This window comes from Schistocerca gregaria, chromosome 11 (assembly GCF_023897955.1).
Source record: "Schistocerca gregaria isolate iqSchGreg1 chromosome 11, iqSchGreg1.2, whole genome shotgun sequence".
NCBI classification, from domain to species: domain Eukaryota; kingdom Metazoa; phylum Arthropoda; class Insecta; order Orthoptera; family Acrididae; genus Schistocerca; species Schistocerca gregaria.
The window spans coordinates 147,121,587-147,143,947 of record NC_064930.1 but is presented as its reverse complement, the minus strand read 5'-3'; the positions used below and the strand labels follow the sequence as shown (position 1 = coordinate 147,143,947).

The 22,361-nt window shown below is 49.1% G+C and overlaps 1 protein-coding gene across 1 annotated transcript in view; it reads left to right on the top strand.

The window, feature by feature from the left end:
* The window catches only part of LOC126295073 (AF4/FMR2 family member lilli-like), a 404,574-nt gene that overhangs the window by 378,909 nt on the left and 3,304 nt on the right, over positions 1-22,361 (top strand). The window contains exons 10-13 of the mRNA XM_049987318.1: positions 1,375-1,577; positions 4,800-5,027; positions 8,889-9,133; positions 20,230-20,383. Of these exons, the coding sequence (XP_049843275.1) occupies positions 1,375-1,577; positions 4,800-5,027; positions 8,889-9,133; positions 20,230-20,383 (830 nt within the window). The remainder of the gene's footprint in view (positions 1-1,374; positions 1,578-4,799; positions 5,028-8,888; positions 9,134-20,229; positions 20,384-22,361) is intronic.

Here is a 22,361-nt window from a genome sequence, read left to right as displayed (position 1 = left end):
GGTTCGAAAACACTTAAGGGGGCCATGACGTCAAACGGGAAGACTTGGAGCAGGAGAGGCACCACAGGACATTTTAATTTTTACTGCCTATACTTTTACAAATAAATTCATAAAATTTTGTCAGCATCACCAGGAAGGATTCAGGATTCACACTCATTGCAGTGGAAGTTCGAAAACATAACAAAATAATTTTTTATATGTGCGTAATTTCATCATATTTTCACTTAGTAATGGCTGCGTTTGTTACTATAGGCACACTTTTCTTCATAAGTTAGAGAGATTCTTCTATGAATTTTGCACATCATACATATTCACTGGTGCATAAAACTCTGGAATTTATTTAATTTATGAAAAAACGAATGAGCTGTTATATGTTTAACTTCATGTTTAGGAAAAACACAAAATTTATAGTTAATTACCTGAATTTTTACCACGGTTTTTAATAGATTTCCAAAATTCGAGCGTTTCATACAGCTTTAAGTGTGGTTTGTATGCTGTGCAAAATTCATTGGAGAATGTCTCTTACTTATCAAGAAAAGTGGACCTATAGCAACAAATACTGACATTAGTAAGTGAAAAAAAAGTGATGAAATTTCACATGTAAAAAAATTATTTCGTTGTGTTTTCGAACTTCCACTTCCTGTTCATGCAGACAAAGTTTTATGAATTTATCTGTAAAAGTATAGACAGTGGAAATTAAAATGTCCTGCGGTGCCTCTCCTGCACCAAGTCGGCCCGTTTGACGTCGTACTCCCCTTAAGCCAATAAAAAATTATAGTTTTTGAAAATGCTACGGTTTTTTGACTCGTTAATTCTTCAATATTACACAGCACAGTAAGGATACGTCGATGGATACAGTGCAGATGGACAGCCAGTGTGAGGTACCTGTTGTTGGAACATCGGCACTTTTTAATGCCTGACCCGATCCACTGTCTCGATATTCTTTAGTGAAGCACATGATACCTAACAAGGATCATGGTCTAGTGGCTAACATTCCTGCCTCTGGAGCAGGTTCGATTTCCAGCTGGATTAGGGATATTCTCTGCCTGGGGACTGGGTGCTTGTGTTGTCCTCACCATTTCATCATTTGTGACTGGTATATTGGACTGTGCAACTGTTGGGGTGTGCAACTGTTGGGGTGTGTACAGGCGTTAATGACTGGGCAGTTTAGCACCCCAGAAATCAACCACCACCACCACCACCACCACCACCACCACCACCACTCCTAGGGAGGCTATGCCAAAGAACAGGGACGATATGGACTAGATGCAGGAGCTTGGCTGTGGTCACTCTTTAGTAACGTATATGATCCACTAGGTGTTGATGGCATTTAGCGAAGTATCCAAAGCACTTAACGCTGTTCCCATCCCACAGCAAGGACGCGGCGACGGACACGGCGGAGATGGACGAACTGGACGAGCTGGAGGAGGTGTCTGCAGGGAGGGTGATGCCGCCCAGGGCCAGCCCCCCGGGGGCGGAGGCCCGCCACACGCCGCCCCCACCGGACGCCCCCGCAGTCCCCGCCGCCCCAGCCGCCCCCAGCACCAAAGCGGTACCACCTCATCCCGTCACCAATGGTGAGTACTGCCCTTTATACTGCCTGTCCAAGTTACCTTCACCGCTGGCCTCTGCGGACCTGAATCGGCACGAGTGCCAACTGTGTGCCCAAATCCTCTCTCCTCCACACAAACCCCGAACTCCAACTGCCACCATACCTGGCCAGCTGCTTCATGCTGTGTGGCGGAGGGTACTTTCTGTGCTACTGTCATTTCCCCCCATCCTCCCCCCTCCCAATTCTTCGTGTTCCAGTTGCAAATGGTGTGCGGGAAGATCGAATGCTGGTAAGCTTGCAAGTGGACTCATCTCTCTCTAATTTTATCTTGACAGTCTCTTTGCGAGGTGTAGATTGACGGAAGTCAAATCGCAATGGCAAGGATTCAGTGTAAGGACTGTAAATATTGGACGACTGAACAGTGGAGAAACGTTGCGTGGAGTGACGAATCACGGTACACAGCGTGGCAATCCGATGGCAGGGTGTGGGTATGGCGAATGCCCGGTGAACGTCATCTACCAGCACGTGTAGTGCCAACAGTAAAATTATGAGGCGGTGGTGTACAGTGTGTTCGTGTTTTTCATGGAGGAAGCTTGCACTCCTTGTTTTGCGCGGCACTATTTCCTGTGGAGGAATCGGTTGACCTATGACCTTGTGATCAAATGTTTTCGGTTCCCATTGGAGAGGCACGTCCTTTCGTCTACTAATCGCTCGGTTTTGCGGCGCGGTCGCAAAACACAAACACTAAACTTATTACAGTGAACAAAGACGTCAATGAACGAACGGATAGATCATAACTTTGCGAAAATAAAGAAAGTTAATTTTTCACTCTAGGGAAGACTTGAACCAAGGACCTCTCGTTCGGCAGCTGCTGACGCTAACCACGGGACCGCGGCGCTCCTGAGCGCACATTGTTCTTGATGTTGCCTATCTTTGCGCATGGACTACTCAGTTTGTATATTTTGCTCACTTTTTTCATAGTTCCACACAACTTCTTCCTGCTTTCTCGAGTGATCTGCGTTCAGTTTTTCAAGCCCTATCCACTGTGCCAACTTATAACTAAAACTGAGGGGGGTGCGATGTAGCATGAAGCCCATGAATGGCTGTAAACGGTCACCAAGTAGCCGAACATAACCATCTCGAGCCACTGATCCGTTCAGCTGGAGCAGACGAACCAGTCCGTCCCGTGTGAACACAGCCCACGCCATCATGGAGCCAGCACGGCTTCCACAGTGCCTCGTAGACAACATGGATCCATCCGTGTCCTCGTGGGCTCTGCGCCACACTCGAACCATACCATCAATCTTGCCAACTGCAACCGGGGCTCGTCTGACCAGGCGAGGCTTTTCCAGTCGCCCCGGGTCCAAACGACATGTCAGGAGCCCAGGAGAGGCGCGGCAGGCGATGTCGTGCTCTTAGCAAAGGCACTCACATAGTTCGCCTGCTCCCATGGCCCATTAACTCCAAATTTCGCCGCTCTGTCCTTACGGATGCGTTCGTCGTACGTCCCACATTGATTTCTGCGGGTGTTTCACACTGTGTTGCTTGTCTGTCAGCACTGACGACTCCACGCAAACGCTGCTGCTCTCGGTCGTTAAGTGGAGGCCGTAGGTCACTGTGTTGTCCGTAGTGAGAGGTGGTGCCTGAAATCTGCTATTCTCGGCACACTTTTGGATCTCGGAATATTGGATTCCCTGACGATAGTATAGTGACACGTTCCATGACCTTGGAGATTTGCTCCACAATTTGGTCCTGTGGAACTTGACGTGTAAATAAATGAATAAATAAATAAATAAATTTGCAGAGTCGAATATCTCATGCGTCTAACCCCAACAGCTATTTCGCCTTCAGAGTCAGTTAATTCCCGTCGCGCGGCCATAATCACGTCGGAAACCTTTCCACGTGAATCACCTGAGTACAAATCATAGCTCCGCCAATGCTCTGCCCTTTTATTCCTTGTGTACGCCATACTACCGCCATCAGTATACAGGGTGTTACAGAAAGGTACGGCCAAACTTTCAGCAAACATTCCTCACACACAAAGAAAGAAAAGATGTTATGTGCACATGTGTCCGGAAGCGCTTACTTTCCATGTTAGAGCTCATTTTATTACTTCTCATCAAATCACATTAATCACGGAATGGAAACACACAGCAACAGAACGTAGCAGCGTGACTTCAAACACTTTATTGCAAGAAATGTTCAAAGTGTCCTCCGTCAGCGAGGATACATGCATCCACCCTCCGTCGCACGGAATTCCTGATGCGCTGATGCAGCCCTGGAGAATGGCGTATTGTATCACAGCCGTCCACAATACGAGCACGAAGAGTCTCTACATTTGGTACGGGGGTTGCGTAGACAAGAGCTTTCAAATGCCCCCATAAATGAAAGTCAAGAGGGTTGAGGTCAGGAGAGCGTGGAGGCCACGGAATTGGTCCGCCTCTACCAATCCATCGGTCACCGAATCTGTTGTTGAGAAGCGCGCGAACACTTGGACTGAAATGTGCAGGAGCTCCATCGTGCATGAACCACTTGTTGTGTCGTACTTGTAAAGGCACATGTTCTAGCAGCACAGGTAGAGTATCCCGTATGAAGTTATGGCGGTGAATCGAGGAAGTACAGTACATACTGACGAAACTAAAATGAGCTCTAACATGGAAAGTAAGCGATTCCGGACACATGTCCACATAACATCTTTTATTTACTTGTGTGTGAGGAATGTTTCCTGAAAGTTTGGCCGTAGCTTTTTGTAACACCCTGTATACATTTGCATGTAGCTGTATTGCGTTGATGTACTGGTGGATATTGTCTGGTATGACTCCTGTAGTTGATAGTATAATTGGTATAATGTCAACTTTATCCTGATGCCACATGTCCATGACTTCCTCAGCCAGTTGCATGTATTATTATTATTATTATTATTATTATTATTGTATCTTTCAAATGAAGTGTGATTTGTTGTAACCATGCAAGTGTATGGAGAAAGATTAGAGAAAACAAAATGTCATACACCTACTGGCTGGCGCATTCGTATCGTATGCGACAGGCTCGCAAATCTCTTAGCCTCGATTTCTCGGAGGAATATCAAAAGTAAATCACTCTGGAGCAGCTTTCATTACGCGGAAAATGAGCATAGTGCATAATCCCGTCACACGTTATTCCTTTCCCGGTCTCTTAGCTAATGAAATACTGCGAGCGGTCGTGAAGCTTGTTGGAGGTCGAACAATGCCTTTGTTTTCGTGTGTAGCTGTCGTCACCAAAGCTGCCTCATCGCCCTCAAGCGGGTCGACGTCCTCGTCATCATCGACTTCTACGTACCGCAAGTTGACGGACCTGTTTGCCCGTCGTTCGCAACAACAACAACAGCAACAACAGCAGCAGCAACAGCAACAGCAACATGACACTGGTTCCGGCATCGCGTCTGCCACAGCGTCGAAGTCGCCCTCCGCCGAACACCTGCCTGCCGCCGCAGCAGGTCAGTAACGTTAAAGACCCCGCAAACAATCAAACGTTTTGTCAAACTTAACTGTGCTTGTCAAATATTTGACTGCGCGCGGTGCTGCTTGACGCGCTTGTCAAGCTTACAGCGTATTTGACGTGTTTGCGAGAAATTTTGACTGACCAAAAGTTTGACAAAATGGCGGCCGTTGCTTGTGTCGGTGATTAGCCGCATGTGTTCAGTGAAATATTGTTCCATTAGAATATATCGCAATATATATGGTGAGTTTCCACAATTACAGAAACTACAATCAAGACTAAAAACAAAACAGCACTGGCAATTACCAAAATGGTACACGTGCCGCATGTTTCCCAGCCACACCTTACGCAGGAAGTGGTTATGAACAAAATCGACACTTTATGCATGAAATACAAGCGTAAGTGCAATGAAATGGAAAAAAAATCCAAGTTCTCCGCTTCTTCTATGGACGATGTGGGCCATGTGTCCCCACGCTGTGGTATTTTACTGAGCCGTCGTTAGAGGACCAAGAAGAAGAAAATAAATTTTCGCGTACTTTTCCAGAGTGTGGGCGAAGCAACTCTAAACAAGTTATCAAACGTTTCACTGTCCATCCGCAGAAAGCTGATACATTCATCATGTTCTGAGTTTAACATTTCCATTAACAAATTTTTATGTGTACAAAGGACCTGGAAGAGCAGTTGAATTGAATGGACAGTGTCTTGAAAGGAGGATATAAGATGAACATCAAGAAAAACAAAATGAGGATAATGGGATGTAGTCGGATTAAATCGAGTGATGCTGAGGGAATTAGATTAGGAAATGAGACACTTAAAGTACACTCCTGGAAATGGAAAAAAGAACACATTGACACCGGTGTGTCAGACCCACCATACTTGCTCCGGACACTGCGAGAGGGCTGTACAAGCAATGATCACACGCACGGCACAGCGGACACACCAGGAACCGCGGTGTTGGCCGTCGAATGGCGCTAGCTGCGCAGCATTTGTGCACCGCCGCCGTCAGTGTCAGCCAGTTTGCCGTGGCATACGGAGCTCCATCGCAGTCTTTAACACTGGTAGCATGCCGCGACAGCGTGGACGTGAACCGTGTGCAGTTGACGGACTTTGAGCGAGGGCGTATAGTGGGCATGCGGGAGGCCGGGTGGACGTACCGCCGAATTGCTCAACACGTGGGGCGTGAGGTCTCCACAGTACATCGATGTTGTCGCCAGTGGTCGGCGGAAGGTGCACGTGCCCGTCGACCTGGGACCGGACCGCAGCGACGCACGGATGCACGGATGCACGCCAAGACCGTAGGATCCTACGCAGTGCCGTAGGGGGCCGCACCGCCACTTCCAGGCAAATTAGGGACACTGTTGCTCCTGGGGTATCGGCGAGGACCATTCGCAACCGTCTCCATGAAGCTGGGCTACGGTCCCGCACACCGTTAGGCCGTCTTCCGCTAACGCCCCAACATCGTGCAGCCCGCCTCCAGTGGTGTCGCGACAGGCGTGAATGGAGGGACGAATGGAGACGTGTCGTCTTCAGCGATGAGAGTTGCTTCTGCCTCGGTGCCAATGATGGTCGTATGCGTGTTTGGCGCCGTGCAGGTGAGCGCCACAATCAGGACTGCATTCGACCGAGGCACACAGGGCCAACACCCGGCATCATGGTGTGGGGAGCGATCTCCTACACTGGCCGTACACCTCTGGTGATCGTCGAGGGGACACTGAATAGTGCACGGTACATCCAAACCGTCATCGAACCCATCGTTCTACCATTCCTAGACCGGCAAGGGAACTTGCTGTTCCAACAGGACAATGCACGTCCGCATGTATCCCGTGCCACCCAACGTGCTCTAGAAGGTGTAAGTAAACTACTCTGGCCAGCAAGATCTCCGGATCTGTCCCCCATTGAGCATGTTTGGGACTGGATGAAGCGTCGTCTCACGCGGTCTGCACGTCCAGCACGAACGCTGGTCCAACTGAGGCGCCAGGTGGAAATGGCATGGCAAGCCGTTCCACAGGACTACATCCAGCATCTCTACGATCGTCTCCATGTTAGAATAGCAGCCTGCATTGCTGCGAAAGGTGGATATACACTGTACTAGTGCCGACATTGTGCATGCTCTGTTGCCTGTGTCTATGTGCCTGTGGTTCTGTCAGTGTGATCATGTGATGTATCTGACCCCAGGAATGTGTCAAAGTTTCCCCTTCCTGGGACAATGAATTCACGGTGTTCTTATTTCAATTTCCAGGAGTGTAGTAAATGAGTTTTGCTATTTGGGGAGCAAATACAAATACAGTACAAATATAACCAACAAATTAATTTTATAAATAATTTGTTTTTCAGAATATAAGTTGCAGAAAATGTGTTTCCGTAAAATTCTTCCACACCACAAGTCAAATTGATCTGTGAAGTGTTGCTATGTCATGCAAAGTATGTCGCTGCCTCCTTACACAAACCATCCGCTGCTACAAGTGTACTGAGATTGCTTTTGTTATGGCTGTGCTGCTCACCAAATATTATTCCCTGTACTGAGAGATGGCGTTCCAGCTGATATGAAATACTTATCTAGTTTTTCGTAAACTAGCAGGTGGAAAAATCTGAAAAAATTGATTTTTGCATGTCTTACAGTCTGATATCTTCATGCGATAACAAACTGAATTTCTTTTCATTATCAATCCTACTTACTGCATTGCATCAAATTAAGTAATACATTACACGAAATTTTAAAGACTTTGCAGAGGGAATAAATATAGAGCGTTAACTTCGTGTATCATAGATTGTAGGTCCTGCATTGCAAGAAATTAAATGTAGATAATATATCGAAATTTTATTTAAAATTGAGAGCAGAAAGATAATTCGTTTCGTTCCAGAGTTATTTAGTTCTATATTTGAAGGAGAGTCGCGCACGATACACCAATTAACAGCCTTGCACATTGCGAGTCGTGCGATCATAACAATCGCCATATCTCCTAAATGGTTCAAGATATGGAAACGAGGTTTTCTGGAAATGATAGCACACAGTGGGGCATGCATGTTGTACGATAAATACTAGAAACTGTTTTATTCGCCGAAATATCGACGTAACTCGACCACTGCAGTGAGACGTTGGCAGCTCAGGATGCGTTCAAGTGTACATAGCACTGTGAGAAGTTCCAAGTGGTATGTGTATAGATGCTCACAGCACCTGGGGAACTGTGTAGCACAACGTGTATATACACCCACAACACATGGGAACCACATAGCAGGACATGTGTCCACATCCACAGCACCTCGCAAACGACCTAGCAGGATGTGTATACATACCCACAGCACCTGGGGAACGGCACAACAGGACGTGTATACACATCCACAGCACTTGGGGAACGTCAAAGTATGACATGCATCCACGCCCACAGCACCTGGGGAATGGTAGAGCATGATGTGTATAAATGTCTACAGCACCTGGGGAGTGGCATGGCTGTACATGTATACACATCCACAGCACCTGGGGAATGGCAAAATATGACATGCATCCACGCCCACAGCACCTGGGGATGGCGTAGTATAAAGTGTATACACATCCACAGCACCTGGGAATGGGTAACCATGATGTGTATACACACCCACAGCACCTGGGGAATGGCGGAGCATGACATGTATAAACGCCCACAGCATCTGGGGAGTGCCATGGCTGGACATGTATACACATCCACAGCACCTGGGGAATAGCATAGCATGATGTGTATACTCGCCCACAGCAGCTGGGGAGCAGTGTTGCAGGACATGTACACACACCCACAGATAGCGACAAGGTTGAAAGCCTACAATTACCTCTGGAGTGACTAGCACTAGACAGGCGGTCACGTGAGTGTTGTTACATCCATTGCAGAATGGCACGGCCAGCAGTACCCGGACCTGGGCAATGGGCGCGCTATGGCGGTGGCGCCGGGTGGAGTAGCAGTGAGGGCCAGCGCGGCGTCGACAACCGCGTCGTCGTCGTCCTCAGAAGGCCGCAAGCAGTTCCTGTCGACGCTAGCGCCGCTGGCGGCGTGTGTGTCCGCTGGAGCTGCTGACGCCGAGCTCTACGCGCCCTCCACCACGCACCAACAGCCAGACCTGCACTCTCTGCATGGGGTGAGTGCTCCTCCACAGCCGCCTCCACTGTGCCCTGTTGCAAAGATAGTTCGCTGCTGCTCTCTCTGTCAACAAGCTTCCTCCCCCTGCGGGTCTGGGGGTTAGAATAGGCCCGAGGTATTCCTGCCTGTCGTAAGAGGCGACTAAAAGGAGTCCCTCCTCCTCAAGGGGGTAGTTAGCGCCTGCATCCGGAGACGGACGGTTTCACGACCTATATTTGCGTTCATTTTGGTTTTTCACTTCTTCTGGTTTCTTCCTTCCTTTGGTTGGTTCCTTTCTTTGTTCTTCTCCATCTCACTGTCTTACTTACTCTTCTCCTTGCCTTCTTCTCCTTGCCTTCTTCTCCTTGCCTTCTTCTTCTTCTTCTCTTGTCTCCGCTTCGGCGTTTGAGACAGTCTGTCCTTTCTTTCCCTCTCTCCTTTCTTTTTCCTCTTCTTCCTTCCTCCCTGTGCGTGCCTGAAGGCCGACCCACGCGTTCGCACGCGTAACCGGTGACGGGGTAACGCCTAATTCCCCGCCCTGGGTAGACAAGTAGGGCACGCACGTAGCCCCTGGCCAGGACCAGGGAGGGGTGATTGCCTGAGCTGACACCTTCCGACCATGCCGATTGGTCCCTCTGTCCGTTTCTCGGGAGGTGTGACCTGAGGTGTGAACAATCACCTAAGGCGGGAGTGCTCTCTGAGAGGGTCCCCACAAGGAAGGAGCGCGCCATCGGAGACGCTGGCAATCATGGGGGATTCCTCCTCAATGGATTTCTCTTCTTCTCTCTCGACTTCTGCCCACAAACGGAAACTTGACCAGCCACCAGTGACAAAAGTACTACCGCCTGCCCCACAGTTCCTCGTAGTTTCTCGATCTGAGGACGGAAAGGATTTTTCCTCTGTCTACCCTTTCGTTATCCAGAAGGGCGTAGATGCCATAGCCGGATCTGTCAAGTCATGTACCAGGTTGCGTAATGGTACCTTGTTACTAGAAACTGGGAGCGCCTTTCAGGCACAAAAACTGCTTCGGGCCACACTCCTGTACCCGTTCCCTGTCCGGGTGGAGGCTCACCGCACTTTGAATTCGTCTCGTGGTGTGGTCTATACTAGATCACTCGACGGATTGACTGACGAGGAGATTCAGCCTTTCCTCGCTGAGCAGGGCGTGACGGCTGTCCATAGGGTCATGAAAAAGGTCAACAATGACCTTGTACCGACCCGGACACTTTTCTTGACCTTTGATAGTGTTCAGCTGCCGTCGCGCATCAAAGCGGGCTACGAGGTTATTTCTGTTCGCCCCTATGTCCCGACACCTACGCGCTACTACCAGTGTCAGCGTTTTAATCACGCTCGCCAGTCTTGTTCCAACGCGGCTAAATGTGTCACTTGTGGCAGGGCTGCCCATGAGGGTGACTGTCCACCTCCGTCTCCTCGTTGTGTGAACTGCCGCGGTGACCGTGCAGCGTCCTCCCGCGACTGTCCCATCTACAAGGAAGAACGCTGTATCCAAGAAATTCGGGTCAAAGAGAAAGTCTCCACCTCGGCTGCTCCCAAGCTATTCGCTAGTAGGAAGCCCACGTTGCTCCCAGCGGGGAAGTACAGTACTGTCCTCGACTCTCCTCGGACTACCAGGGAGGTGGCGACGCAGACATGCGATCTGACCTTCAGCACTACGGTCGTCCGTTCGGCCAGTGCTAAGATCGCCCGGTCGACGTCTCCTCTTCCTCCCCCCCCCCCCCCCCCCCTCGACACAAGCACCTTTATCAGCTTCTACCAGGACGAAGACACAGAAGTCAGAAGCATGGGCCTTCAAGAAAGAACCGTCTCGTGCAGACCTTCTACGTACCTCGAACCCTCAGCCATCGCCCAATCCCTCCACAAAACGACCTTCCAAGAAGGCTCATAGGAAGCACAGTTCTCCTTCCCCGCCACGGCGCATTTCTCCTCCTGCGCCCCCCAGCGGTTGCCGCCCCAGGCCGTCATCCGTTTCACCTGGCCGCACCGCTGGTAGCCGAACGTCTGGCCGTTCACCAGTGGAGGAAGCTCCCTCTTCTGGCCATCTTCACAAGATGGCCGATGAACCTATAGAACAAATGGACGATGACTGTCCGCCTCCTGCTAGCGGCGGCAGTGCTCGCTCGAAGCCGGGCCCTCAGCGGCTTATTGCACCTTCTCCTTCTCACGATGGCACTTATTCACTGGAATATTCGCAGCATTCGCTCCAACCGAGAGGACTTGAAACTGCTGCTCCGCTCGCACCGTCCGCTCGTCGTAGCCCTCCAGGAAACGAAGCTACGCCCATGCGATCACATTGCCTTTGCACACTACACCTCTGAGCGTTTTGACTTACCCCCTGTGGCAGGTATTCCGGCTCATGGAGGGGCTATGTTGCTGGTCCGGGACGATATCTACTATGATCCCATCATATTGCACACCGGCCTGCAGGCAGTTGCCGTCCGCATTACTCTCCCCACTTTTACATTTTCCATCTGTACCGTTTACACTCCATCGTCGTCTGCCGTTACCAGGGCAGACATGCTGCAAATTATTGCTCAGCTCCCTGCACCATTTTTGTTAACTGGAGACTTCAATGCTCACCATCCTCTTTGGGGCTCTCCAGCATCCTGACCGAGGGGCTCCCCGTTGGCAGACGTTTTCAACTAGCTCAATCTTGTCTGCCTCAATACTGGCGCCCCTACTTTCCTTTCAGATACATCTCACACCTATTCCCACTTGGACCTCTCTCTCTGTACTACCCAACTTGCACGCCTGTTTGAGTGGTATGCGCTTTCTGATACATATTCGAGCGACCACTTCCCGTGTGTTATCCATCTCCTGCATCATACCCCCTCTCCGTGCTCAACTAGTTCGAACATCTCCAAAGCAGACTGGGGGCTCTTCACTTCCAGGGCGACCTTTCACAAGCTGCGATACTCAGGCCGCACACCTCACGGAAGTCATTCTCACTGCTGCTGAATATTCCATCCCTCACACTACTTCTTCTCCACGGCGCGTACCGGTCCCCTGGTGGACCGCAGCATGTAGAGACGCCTTACGTGCTCGTCGACGTGCTTTACGCACCTTTAAACGCCACCCTACAGTGGCGAATTGTATCAATTATAAACGATTACGTGCGCAGTGTCGTCGTATTTTTAAAGAAAGCAAGAAAGCCAGCTGGGCTGCTTTCACAAGCACCTTCAACAGTTTTACTCCTTCTTCTGTTGTCTGGGGTAGCCTGCGCCGGCTATCTGGCACTAAGGTCCACTCACCAGTTTCTGGCTTGGCGGTCGCGAATGACGTCCTTGTGGCCCCTGAGGATGTCTCCAATACCTTCGGCCGCTTTTTCGCAGAGCTTTCGAGCTCCACTCATTACCACCATGCCTTCCTCCCCCGAAAACAGGCAGAGGAGGCTCGGCCACCTACTTTCCACTCCTCGAATTGTGAAAACTACAATGCCCCATTCACCATGCGGGAACTCGAAGATGCACTTGCCCGGTCACGGTCCTCTGCTCCACGGCCTGATTCTATTCATATTCAGATGCTGAAGAACCTTTCTCCTGCGGGTAAAGGTTTCCTTCTTCGTACTTACAATCGCATCTGGATTGAGGGACATGTTCCCGCATGCTGGCGCGAGTCTATTGTTGTACCGATTCCTAAGCCAGGGAAGGACAAGCACTTGCCCTGCAGTTATCGACCCATCTGGCTTACCAGCTGTGTGTGTAAGGTGATGGAGCGAATGGTTAACTCCCAGTTGGTTTGGCTGCTCGAATCTCGACGCCTACTTAACAAGGTACAATGTGGATTTCGCAGGCGCCGCTCTGCTGTTGACCGTCTGGTTACCCTGTCGACCTTCATTATGAATAACTTCTTGCGGAAGCGCCCGACCCCGGCTGTGTTCTTCGATTTGGAGAAGGCTTACGACACCTGTTGGAGGGCGGGCGTTCTCCGCACCGTGCATACATGGGGCCTTCGCGGTCGCCTCCCTCTTTTTATTCGTTCCTTTTTAATGCATCGACAGTTCAGGGTACGTGTGGGTTCTGTCCTGCCAGACACCTTTCGCCAGGAGAATGGGGTGCCACAGGGCTGCGTTTTGAGCGTCGCTCTCTTCGCCATAGCGATCAATCCGATAATGGATTGCCTCCCAGATGATGTATCAGGCTCCCTTTTCGTGGACGATTTTACCATTTATTGCAGCGCGCAGCGTACATGTTTCCTGGAGCGCTGTCGTCAGCGTTCTCTTGACCGTCTTTACTCCTGGAGTGTCGCCAAAGGCTTCCGTTTTTCTGTCTGTATATACTTCTGGCGCTACAAAGAGTTTCTCCCACCGTCCTTACGACTCGGCCCCGTTGCTCTCCCATTCGTGGAGACAACAAAATTTTTAGGTCTTACATTTGACAGGAAACTTAGCTGGTCTCCACATGTGTCATATTTGGCTGCCTGTTGTACCCGTTCTCTAAATGTCCTCCGTGTTCTCCGTGGCACGTCGTGGGGAGCGGATCGAACCGTCCTACTTCGCCTATATCGGTCGATCGTCCGCTCCAAGCTGGATTGTGGGTGCTTCGTATACTCCTCTGCACGGCCGTCCATCTTACGCCGCCTCAACTCCATACAACATCCGGGTTTACGGCTTGCGATCGGAGCGTTTTATACTAGTCCCGTCGAGAGTCTTCAGGCTGAAGCCGGTGAATTGCCGCTGACCTACCGGCGCGATATACTGCTTTGTCGTTACGCCTGTCGGCTACTGTCAATGCCCGACCACCCATCGTATCGTTCCTTTTTTGATGACTCTCTCGACCGTCAATACGGGTTGTATGCCTCTGCCCTGCTACCCCCTGGAGTTCGCTTTCGTCGCCTCCTTCAACACCTTGATTTTTCACTCCCTGCAACCTTTTGAGTGGGCGAGAGCCAGACGCCACCTTGCCTCCAGTCTCAGGTTCGCGTTCACCTTGACCTCCGCTCGCTCCCAAAGGAGGTTACCCCCGGTTCGGTATACCACTCCCGTTTTGTCGAACTTCGTTCGAAGTTCATTAATATGACTTTCATTTATACAGATGGCCAATGACGGGGTCGGGTGTTCTTTTATTGTCGGCGCACAAAGTTTCAAATACCGGCTACATGGCCATTGTTCGGTCTTCACAGCTGAGCTCTTTGCCCTCTACCAGGCGTCTGCGTCTGCCGCCACCGACATTCTGCTTACGTCATCTGCTCCGATTCTCTGAGCGCCATCCAGAGCCTCAGTGATCCGTATCCGGTTCACCCTTTCGTGCACCGGATCCAACGCTCTCTTCATCAGCTGGCGGGCGACGGGTCTCCAGTTAGATTCATGTGGCTTTCTGGCCACGTCGGTATCCCTGGGAACGAAGCTGCAGATGCCGCGGCCAAGGCTGCGGTCCTCCAGCCTCGGACGGCTTCTCGTTGTGTCCCTTCATCAGATTGTAGCAGGGTCGTTTGTCGGCGCATTTTATCACTGTGGCAAGCCGATTGGGCTGCACTTAGGGACAACAAGCTTCGGGCCTTGAAACCTCTTCCCGTAGCTTGGACGTCCTCCTCGGCGGGAGGAGGTCGCTTTGGCCCGGCTACGAATTGGACACTGCCGGCTCAGCCATCGCCATCTGCTGACGGCTGCGCCGGCGCCGTTCTATGTGGGCAATTGCTGACGGTCCGCCACATTTTAACGTCCTGTCCGGATTTTACTACGCTGCGTCTTGATCTTGGCCTGCCGTGTACTCTGGATGCCATTTCAGCGAATGACCCAGGAGCTGCTGCTCGTGTTCTTCGTTTTATCAACTTGACACACCTGTGTAAGGACGTTTGATTATGCTGTAGTTTTTTAATCCTATGCCTGTTAATACGTCTTTTATAGTGTTGTCCCTTTTAGTTGCTGTTTTAACCTTGTGCCTCGCAGTGCATTCCTAAATTAGTCAGGGCGCTAATGACCAATGTAGTTGTGCGCCCTAAAGCCACAAAAAAAAACAAGCTTCCCTTTGATTTGTGGCTGCCATAGTGGTTACAGTAAATTATATAATGTGTGTGTCTGTCTCTGTGAGTGTGAGTGTGTCGTATCTGTTCTTGAGACATGTCCAAAAGGAAAAATACCACACGAATGCACTGAGGTGACTAGTTACGGAATAGCAATATGCACATATACAATACACGGTAGGGAGTAGTATAGCGTACAGAAGGTATAAAAAGGGCAGTGCATTGTCGGAGCTGTCATTTGTGCTTAGTTGATTCATGTCAGTTAAATTTCAGAGCTAATTATGGTTGCATGGTGGGGATTAAGGCATTAAATGTGGTCTGGTAATTGGAGCTAGATAGCTGGGAGATTCCATTTGGGATATCATCAGTGACATCAGTACTCCAGTGTGAGAAGTGGGCCAAGAATATCAAATTTCAGGCATTACTTTCACCACAGACTTAACGACCGAGAACAGTGCTAAGAGACAAGCAACACAGAAATCAATGTGGGACGTACGACGAATGTATCCATTAGGACAGTGAGGCGAAATTTGGCACTAATGAACTATGGCAGCAGATGACCGACGAGAATGCCTTTGCTAACAGCACGCCATCACCTGCAGTGACTTGCCTGGGCTCGTGACCATATCGGTTGAGCACGACGTCACCTGCAGGCGAAATGTGCTGCCAATGAGCTACTTCAGCAGATGACACATCACCTATAGCACCTTCCCTGGGCTCGTGGCTAACAGTTGGAAAACTGTGGCCTAGTCAGATGAGTCCCAATTTCAGTTGGTAAGGTCTGATGAGACAGGTCGAGTGTGGTCCAGATCCCATGAAGCCATGGACCAAAATTGTCAACGAGGCACTATACAATCTGGTAGTAACTCCATAATGGTGCGGGCTGTGTATGCATCGAATGGACTGGGTCCTCAGGTCGAGCTTAATTGATTATTGGCTGTGAATGGCTGTATTCGGCTACTCGAAGACCATTTGCAGCTATTCCTGGTTCTCACATCTGCAAACAACAATGAAATTTGTGTGGACGACTGTGGGTTATGCCACAGTCTTCCTGGTCATTGTTCTCCGAGGACTCAAGATTTCTCATTTGCTGTCAACAAATGTCAGCAGTGATGGGTACACCTCAGGGAGGCAAATCGTAGCAGACCACACTGCTGCTGTTCCACCAGATGCGTAACATTATCTTTTACAGACGCACACAGGTCTTTGTACAGGGAGATGCTGCTTTGTTTGGGTTCGTCCATTCCTTCCTCTTCCCTATGCCAATATAAAGAGACGGTTTCTTGTCATCAGTAATGGTACAAGGTGGAGTGGTCGATGTTGTTTGTGAGCCCATTGATGACAAACAGCAAGATATACATATACGGCCGCACTCTGTTTTTTGTGATTTTGGCTAACGGCGTGCCATCCCCCTACACCCAAATTTTGTACATTCGACATTGCATGCAAATGTTGCACGATGGTGGAATTATCAGAGTTCATCACATTTGTGCGTTCTCGAGTACACTGACGTTGATCTTGTTGGGTTTATGCGTTTAAACGATATTCATCAAACCCCGAAGGTCTCCCTGAATGTGGAGAGTCCACAAACAAGTTTTCTTCCACTGGTCCGTCCAACAGCATTATCCCCACACATGGTGCATGTGTTTCCGGTTGCTTCTGCTGCTGTCACCCCTCTGTTGAAATTAAAGAGGAGAGTATGACGGAAATATTCCGTTTTCGCCACCTGGCAGTCTCATTTTCCAGTGACCACAGCCCAAGTCGCTATGTCCAAATGACGAAATGACAATATCTAAACCCGAATAGCAACAGTGAACTGAAAATAATCCCATAGCGATCAGAATACCAAAATGCAAAACATAAATGTTACAAATTTATACACCAATGTAATAGAACATCAGCGGCAGGCTCGCCCCCAATGCCAGTATGTCAGCTATCGCCGAACGAGCTATGTCCACTGGTCATTTGATGAAATACAGTGAAAAAACGATTGTGCCCCAAACGGCAAACTTTGGAGGTCCATCACAATTGACTCAGTGGAAATAAGACTGCCGGAGTCCCACACTGATCACGGAAGCGGCTTCCAGTTACATTCTACATGGAATTGTGCCTTATAAAAACTTTGTACATATCCGGCATCGTTCTGCGATTTTACAGTACATAGACAATCAGTTTGATATCGATGAGGCGAGGTTTCACCACAAAGAACGAGTGGCACAGCACGCAGACTTGTAGCAGAAGCACATGCGCTCTGGGAGACCATGCACTCTGGCAGCACATGCACATCACCAACTGGATACACTGTACATGTTGTCCTGGCGGTGTCTTAAATACGTGAGCTCAGTGCATTTTCTTTGGTATTCACCCAAATGTGGCCAGAAGACATGGTTCCGAAATATCGTGGCAATAAGTTGCAGACACCTGGCGGTTCATCTGGAATTTTATGGAATGTTAAAAAAGAATTTCAGAATTTCTTAAGACTGACTAGAGCGTTGAAAACAGTTCTGTTACCTAAACGGCGCTAATGATAATGCTAAGCCATGCAGGAATATTTGCAGAACATTTATTGTCCCTCACTACAGTAAAAAATTTTATTGAAAAATGTTCCCTAATAGTGAAATAATTTGTTGAACTTGCTACATGGGTCCTAACTGTCTGCCACATACTCCTCTGCGCATTCTGAATGGATACTGCAGCCCCCATTTCCTGTACTGATCTTGAATAGTACTGCTCGTAGGGAGTCTCCTACTAGGATACTGTGATTAGTTGGTTTGTTTGAGGAAAGAGACCAGACAGCGAGGTCATCGGTCTCATCGGATTAGGGAAAGATGGGGAAGGAAGTCAGCCGTGACCTTTCAAAGGAACCGTCCCGGCATTTGCCTGGAGCGATTTAGGGAAATAACGGAAAACCTAAATCAGGATGGCTGGACCCGGGATTGAACCGTGGTACTCCCGAATGCGAGTCCAGTGTCCTAGCCACTGCGCCACCTTGATCGGTAATACTTTGCTTCAAACATTTCTTCCCGCTCCTTGATGGAGCATGTCTTTATTTAACACTCTACAGTATCTATTCGCTGATCTAATGCAAAGTGCACCATTTGTATGACAACTCAACAATGTGAGATTCTCACAAAAAAAATGATACACAGACATACAGCTGCACTCAACCTTTCTGATAAAATGTAGTGTAGCCAACTTAAGAGACAGTGCTGCCACTTTACAAGCTGTTTGACTAGAGACAATTAAGTGATATGTGAGATGTGTGATTTCTATTCACTGACAGGTGTGCAGTGGATGTGCATAGTATTTTCCTGGCAAGTGTACAGTGGATATATGTTGTATTTTCTGGTAGGCATACAATGGGTATGTGTTGTATTTTGTTGTAGGAATGGGTATGTGTGTCATTTTATGTTAGGCGTACAGTGGGTATATGTCGTTTTTTATCTTAAATGTTCAATTAGTATTGTTGTCTTTTCTTGTAAGTGTAGAATTTTCTGGTAGGTGTACAGTAGGTATGTGTTGTACTTTTCTGGCAGCTGTACAGTGAGTATGTGTTGTACTGGGTGATCAAAAAGTCAGTATAATTTTGAAAACTGAAAAAAATGACAGAATAATGTAGATAGAGAGGGAAAAATTGACGCACATGCTTGGAATGACATGGGGTTTTATTAGAACCAAAAAAAAAGTTCACAAAATTTGCGACAGATGGCGCTGGACAGCAAAACGTCAGTGAATGTACATGACAATCGGGTATAAAAGGAGCTCTAATGATGAACCAGCGGTCGCAACATGTTGACATTACCTGAAAAGTCACTTTTAGTGAAACTGTATTATCAGAGTGGGCAATGTGCTAGTTCAGCGTTACGATCCTATCGCCATAGAAAGGACATTATTCATACGGGTTAATGTCCGTTGACAAATGCAGCTTTGGCTAGAATGATTTCGAAGTTCGAAACCACAGGTTGTTCAGACGATAGACCCCGTAGTGGCCGACGGAGCACAAGGCGCAATGCTGCTGAGACAGTTCAGGAAGAAGTGGAGACTGCAGCGGGTTCGTCTGTGCACGGGCAAGTCAGCGCTCGTGCAGTCGCACGTCGCACCGGCATTCCGTACACTACTGTTTGGTTGGCACTGAGGCGTACCCTCCGGTGCTGTCCGTACAAAATCCATCGGCATCGTGAACTGTTACCTGTTACGGCTGGCACTTGCGGTGTGGGCGTTTCAAAAGATGGCCGAAGATGACGATTGGTTGAGTAACGTGACCAACGAAGCTCATTTCACACTCCGAGGGTCTGTCAACGCCCACAACTGCAGGATTTGGGCTACTGAAAGTCTTAGAACTGTCGTGGAAACTCCATTGCACGACGAGAAAGTCATGGTATGGGTTGGATTTACCACACCTGCCGTTTTCGGGCCTTTTTCCTTCGAGAAAATATGTGATTCTGCTTTTGTAACTGCTGCCTTGACGGGTGGGAGGTACGCCGATATCTTACAGAATAGCATCATCCCCAGCATGGCTGCTAAACACGTGCTGGAACGTACGATGTTCATGCAGGATGGCGCTCCACCCCATATTGCTAGACGAGTGAGAGATCTCTTGCACGCGTCGTTTGGTGATGATCGTGTGCTCAGCCGCCACTTTCGTCATGCTCGGCCTCCCAGGTCCCCAGACCTCAGTCCGTGCCATTATTGGCTTTGGGGTTACCTGAGTCGCTAGTGTATCGTGATCGACCGAAATCTGTAGGGATGCTGAAGGACAACATCCGACGCCATTGCCTCACCGTAACTCCGGACATGCTTTACAGTGCTGTTCACGACAGCTATTGAGAAATGATGCTGGACATGTTGAGCATTTCCTGCAAAAAACATCTTTGCTTTGTCTTACTTTGTTATGCTAATTATTGCTATTCTGATCAGATGAAGCGCCATCTGTCGGACATTTTTTGAACTCCTGTGTTTCTTTGGTTCTAATAAAACCCCATGTCGTTCCAAGCACGTGTGTGTCAATTTGTACCTCTCTGTCTACATTATTCCGTGATTTATTCAGTTTTCAAATTTATACTGACTTTTTGATCACCCGGTTCATCCACACAGCTGCGCACTGAGTATGCATTTGTTGCATTTTGTGGCGAACAGGTGTACAGAGGTCAGCCCGGGGACCGCACCTCTGTGGCGAGCAGCTGCGCCACCGCCTACAGCCTGGGCGACATCGACGAGGCGCTCGACGGCACCCAGCCGCAGCCGGACCTGGTCGCCGGCACCACCACCACCGCCGCCGCCACTACAGAGGGTGAGCGCCACAGCTCCAGCCAGCGTCTTTTCTCTCGTAGACTGCCTTCAGTCTGCAAGTGTTTTTCAATGGAGGAAGTGCCGTGCTGTGCTATAGAAATGAAGAAAACATTGTCTTCACAATACACACACTCTTAAGACAGTAAAATGATGCACCACAAAGCAGTTATCTGTAGGGGATGGAAATCGGTAAATAGACGGTGGCCCTCGAAACGTGTTACCAATTGTTTCTTTCACAATTTACGGCGCACATTAGATATCCCGCTGGGATCTCTACAGCAGTACCAGCCAGAGCTTGGGAAAACAAATGAGTTACGAAATGACGTGTAATTCACGATACTGCCGCTAGTAAGCAGCAATGGCTGACAATGGAAGACTGGCGACACAGCAACGATCGGCAATTGTGTTACTTTTTCACGAAACGAAAAGCGTTGTTGTGACTCAGACGCGTTTTCGACAACGGTTTAACCCACGATGGGTTCTTTGCAAGAAGACCATCCACAGCTTGTACGATAAATTTGTACAGGAAGGAACAGTATTGGAAGCGAAGCGACCTCGGCCTAAGCCTGTTTGTTCGCCGGAGAATATTGAAGCGGTACGAGTTGCTGTACAGAGAAGTCCCGGGAAATCGTGTAGGAAGGCAGCAGTGCAACTGGGAATATCCAGACGCTCCGTTCAACGCATTCTTAAGTGCCCTCCGTATGTACCCATACAAGATGTCCTGTGCACAGAAGCTCACTGAAGAACAGAAGCAGCCGAGATTACTGTAACTCTTCAGGCTTTCCTGGCGATCTAATGACATCTTGGGTTGTCGGGTGTTCTGCCGGATAGCAGCGTCGTACTTGCACGATATTTCGTTCACGTAGCTCGTAACCTTCATGATGTCCGACCTGAGACTGCTCCTCGTGTGGACCTGGCCCAGTATTTATGCCTATGGCCTTCCCCCTCCACCAACGGCTGCAGGCGCTTCCTCTGTGGTCCGCGCCCATTCCCTGCGACCTGCTGGAGCGTTGCTGCTCCGTTTTCCGTCCGCTTCAGTTCTAGGTGTTCTCTCCGTGGCCTTGAAAACCAACACACAGTGATTTATATGTGCAGGCCAGCAGCTGTCACCACCCTGCACAGAAGAATGGGGTTCTGAAGACTTTGGTCCACAGAGCACGTGCCCTGTCAGACCAAGAGAATCTACCTATTGAGATAGAACGTCTCAAAACAGTTTTCTCCAAGAATGGATACACGGACAGACAAATTGAGAGGGCACTCCAACCAGCCACTGTACCACAGGTTCCTGAAGAAGACCAACATGGAGCAAAGAATGTGGCATATCTGCCCTATGCTGGCTCTATTTCTGCCAAAATCAGTAGGAGCCTCCGTAAACACAATATCAAGTGTGTTTTCTGTCCATCCAACAAAATCGGGGGACTGCTGGGGAGTGTCAAAGACGACCTGGGGTTACGAAAACCAGGGATTTACAATATACCTTGTCAATGTGGCATGTCCTACATTGGCCAGACGACAAGAACTGTGGAGATCAGGTGCAAAGAACATCAGAGGCACACTACATTAAGACAGGTGACTAAGTCAGCCATTGCTCAACACTGTCTAGAACTAGATCATGCCATGAAGTATGAGGATACCAAGATTCTAGCACAAACACCCAGATTTTGGGACAGTGTTATAAGAGAATCGATAGAAATAAAAATGGTGGACGATCTTATGAACCGTGACACAGGGTACCAGCTAAGCAGAGCCTGGGATCCGGCTCTGGAATTGTTAAAGGAGCAACGGGGCTAGCTGCAACACTGCACAAACAGAAGAACCAAAGACATGGAGATGGAAAACGAGCCACTGACCGACTGCCAGGTGCACCAGACCGAAGATGGAACACCCAGAAGTGGGACTGGTCGGCGCGGACCGCAGAGGGAACATCCAGAGCCGCAGCAGACGAAAACCGGAGAGGCAACGCTCCAGCAGGTCGTGAT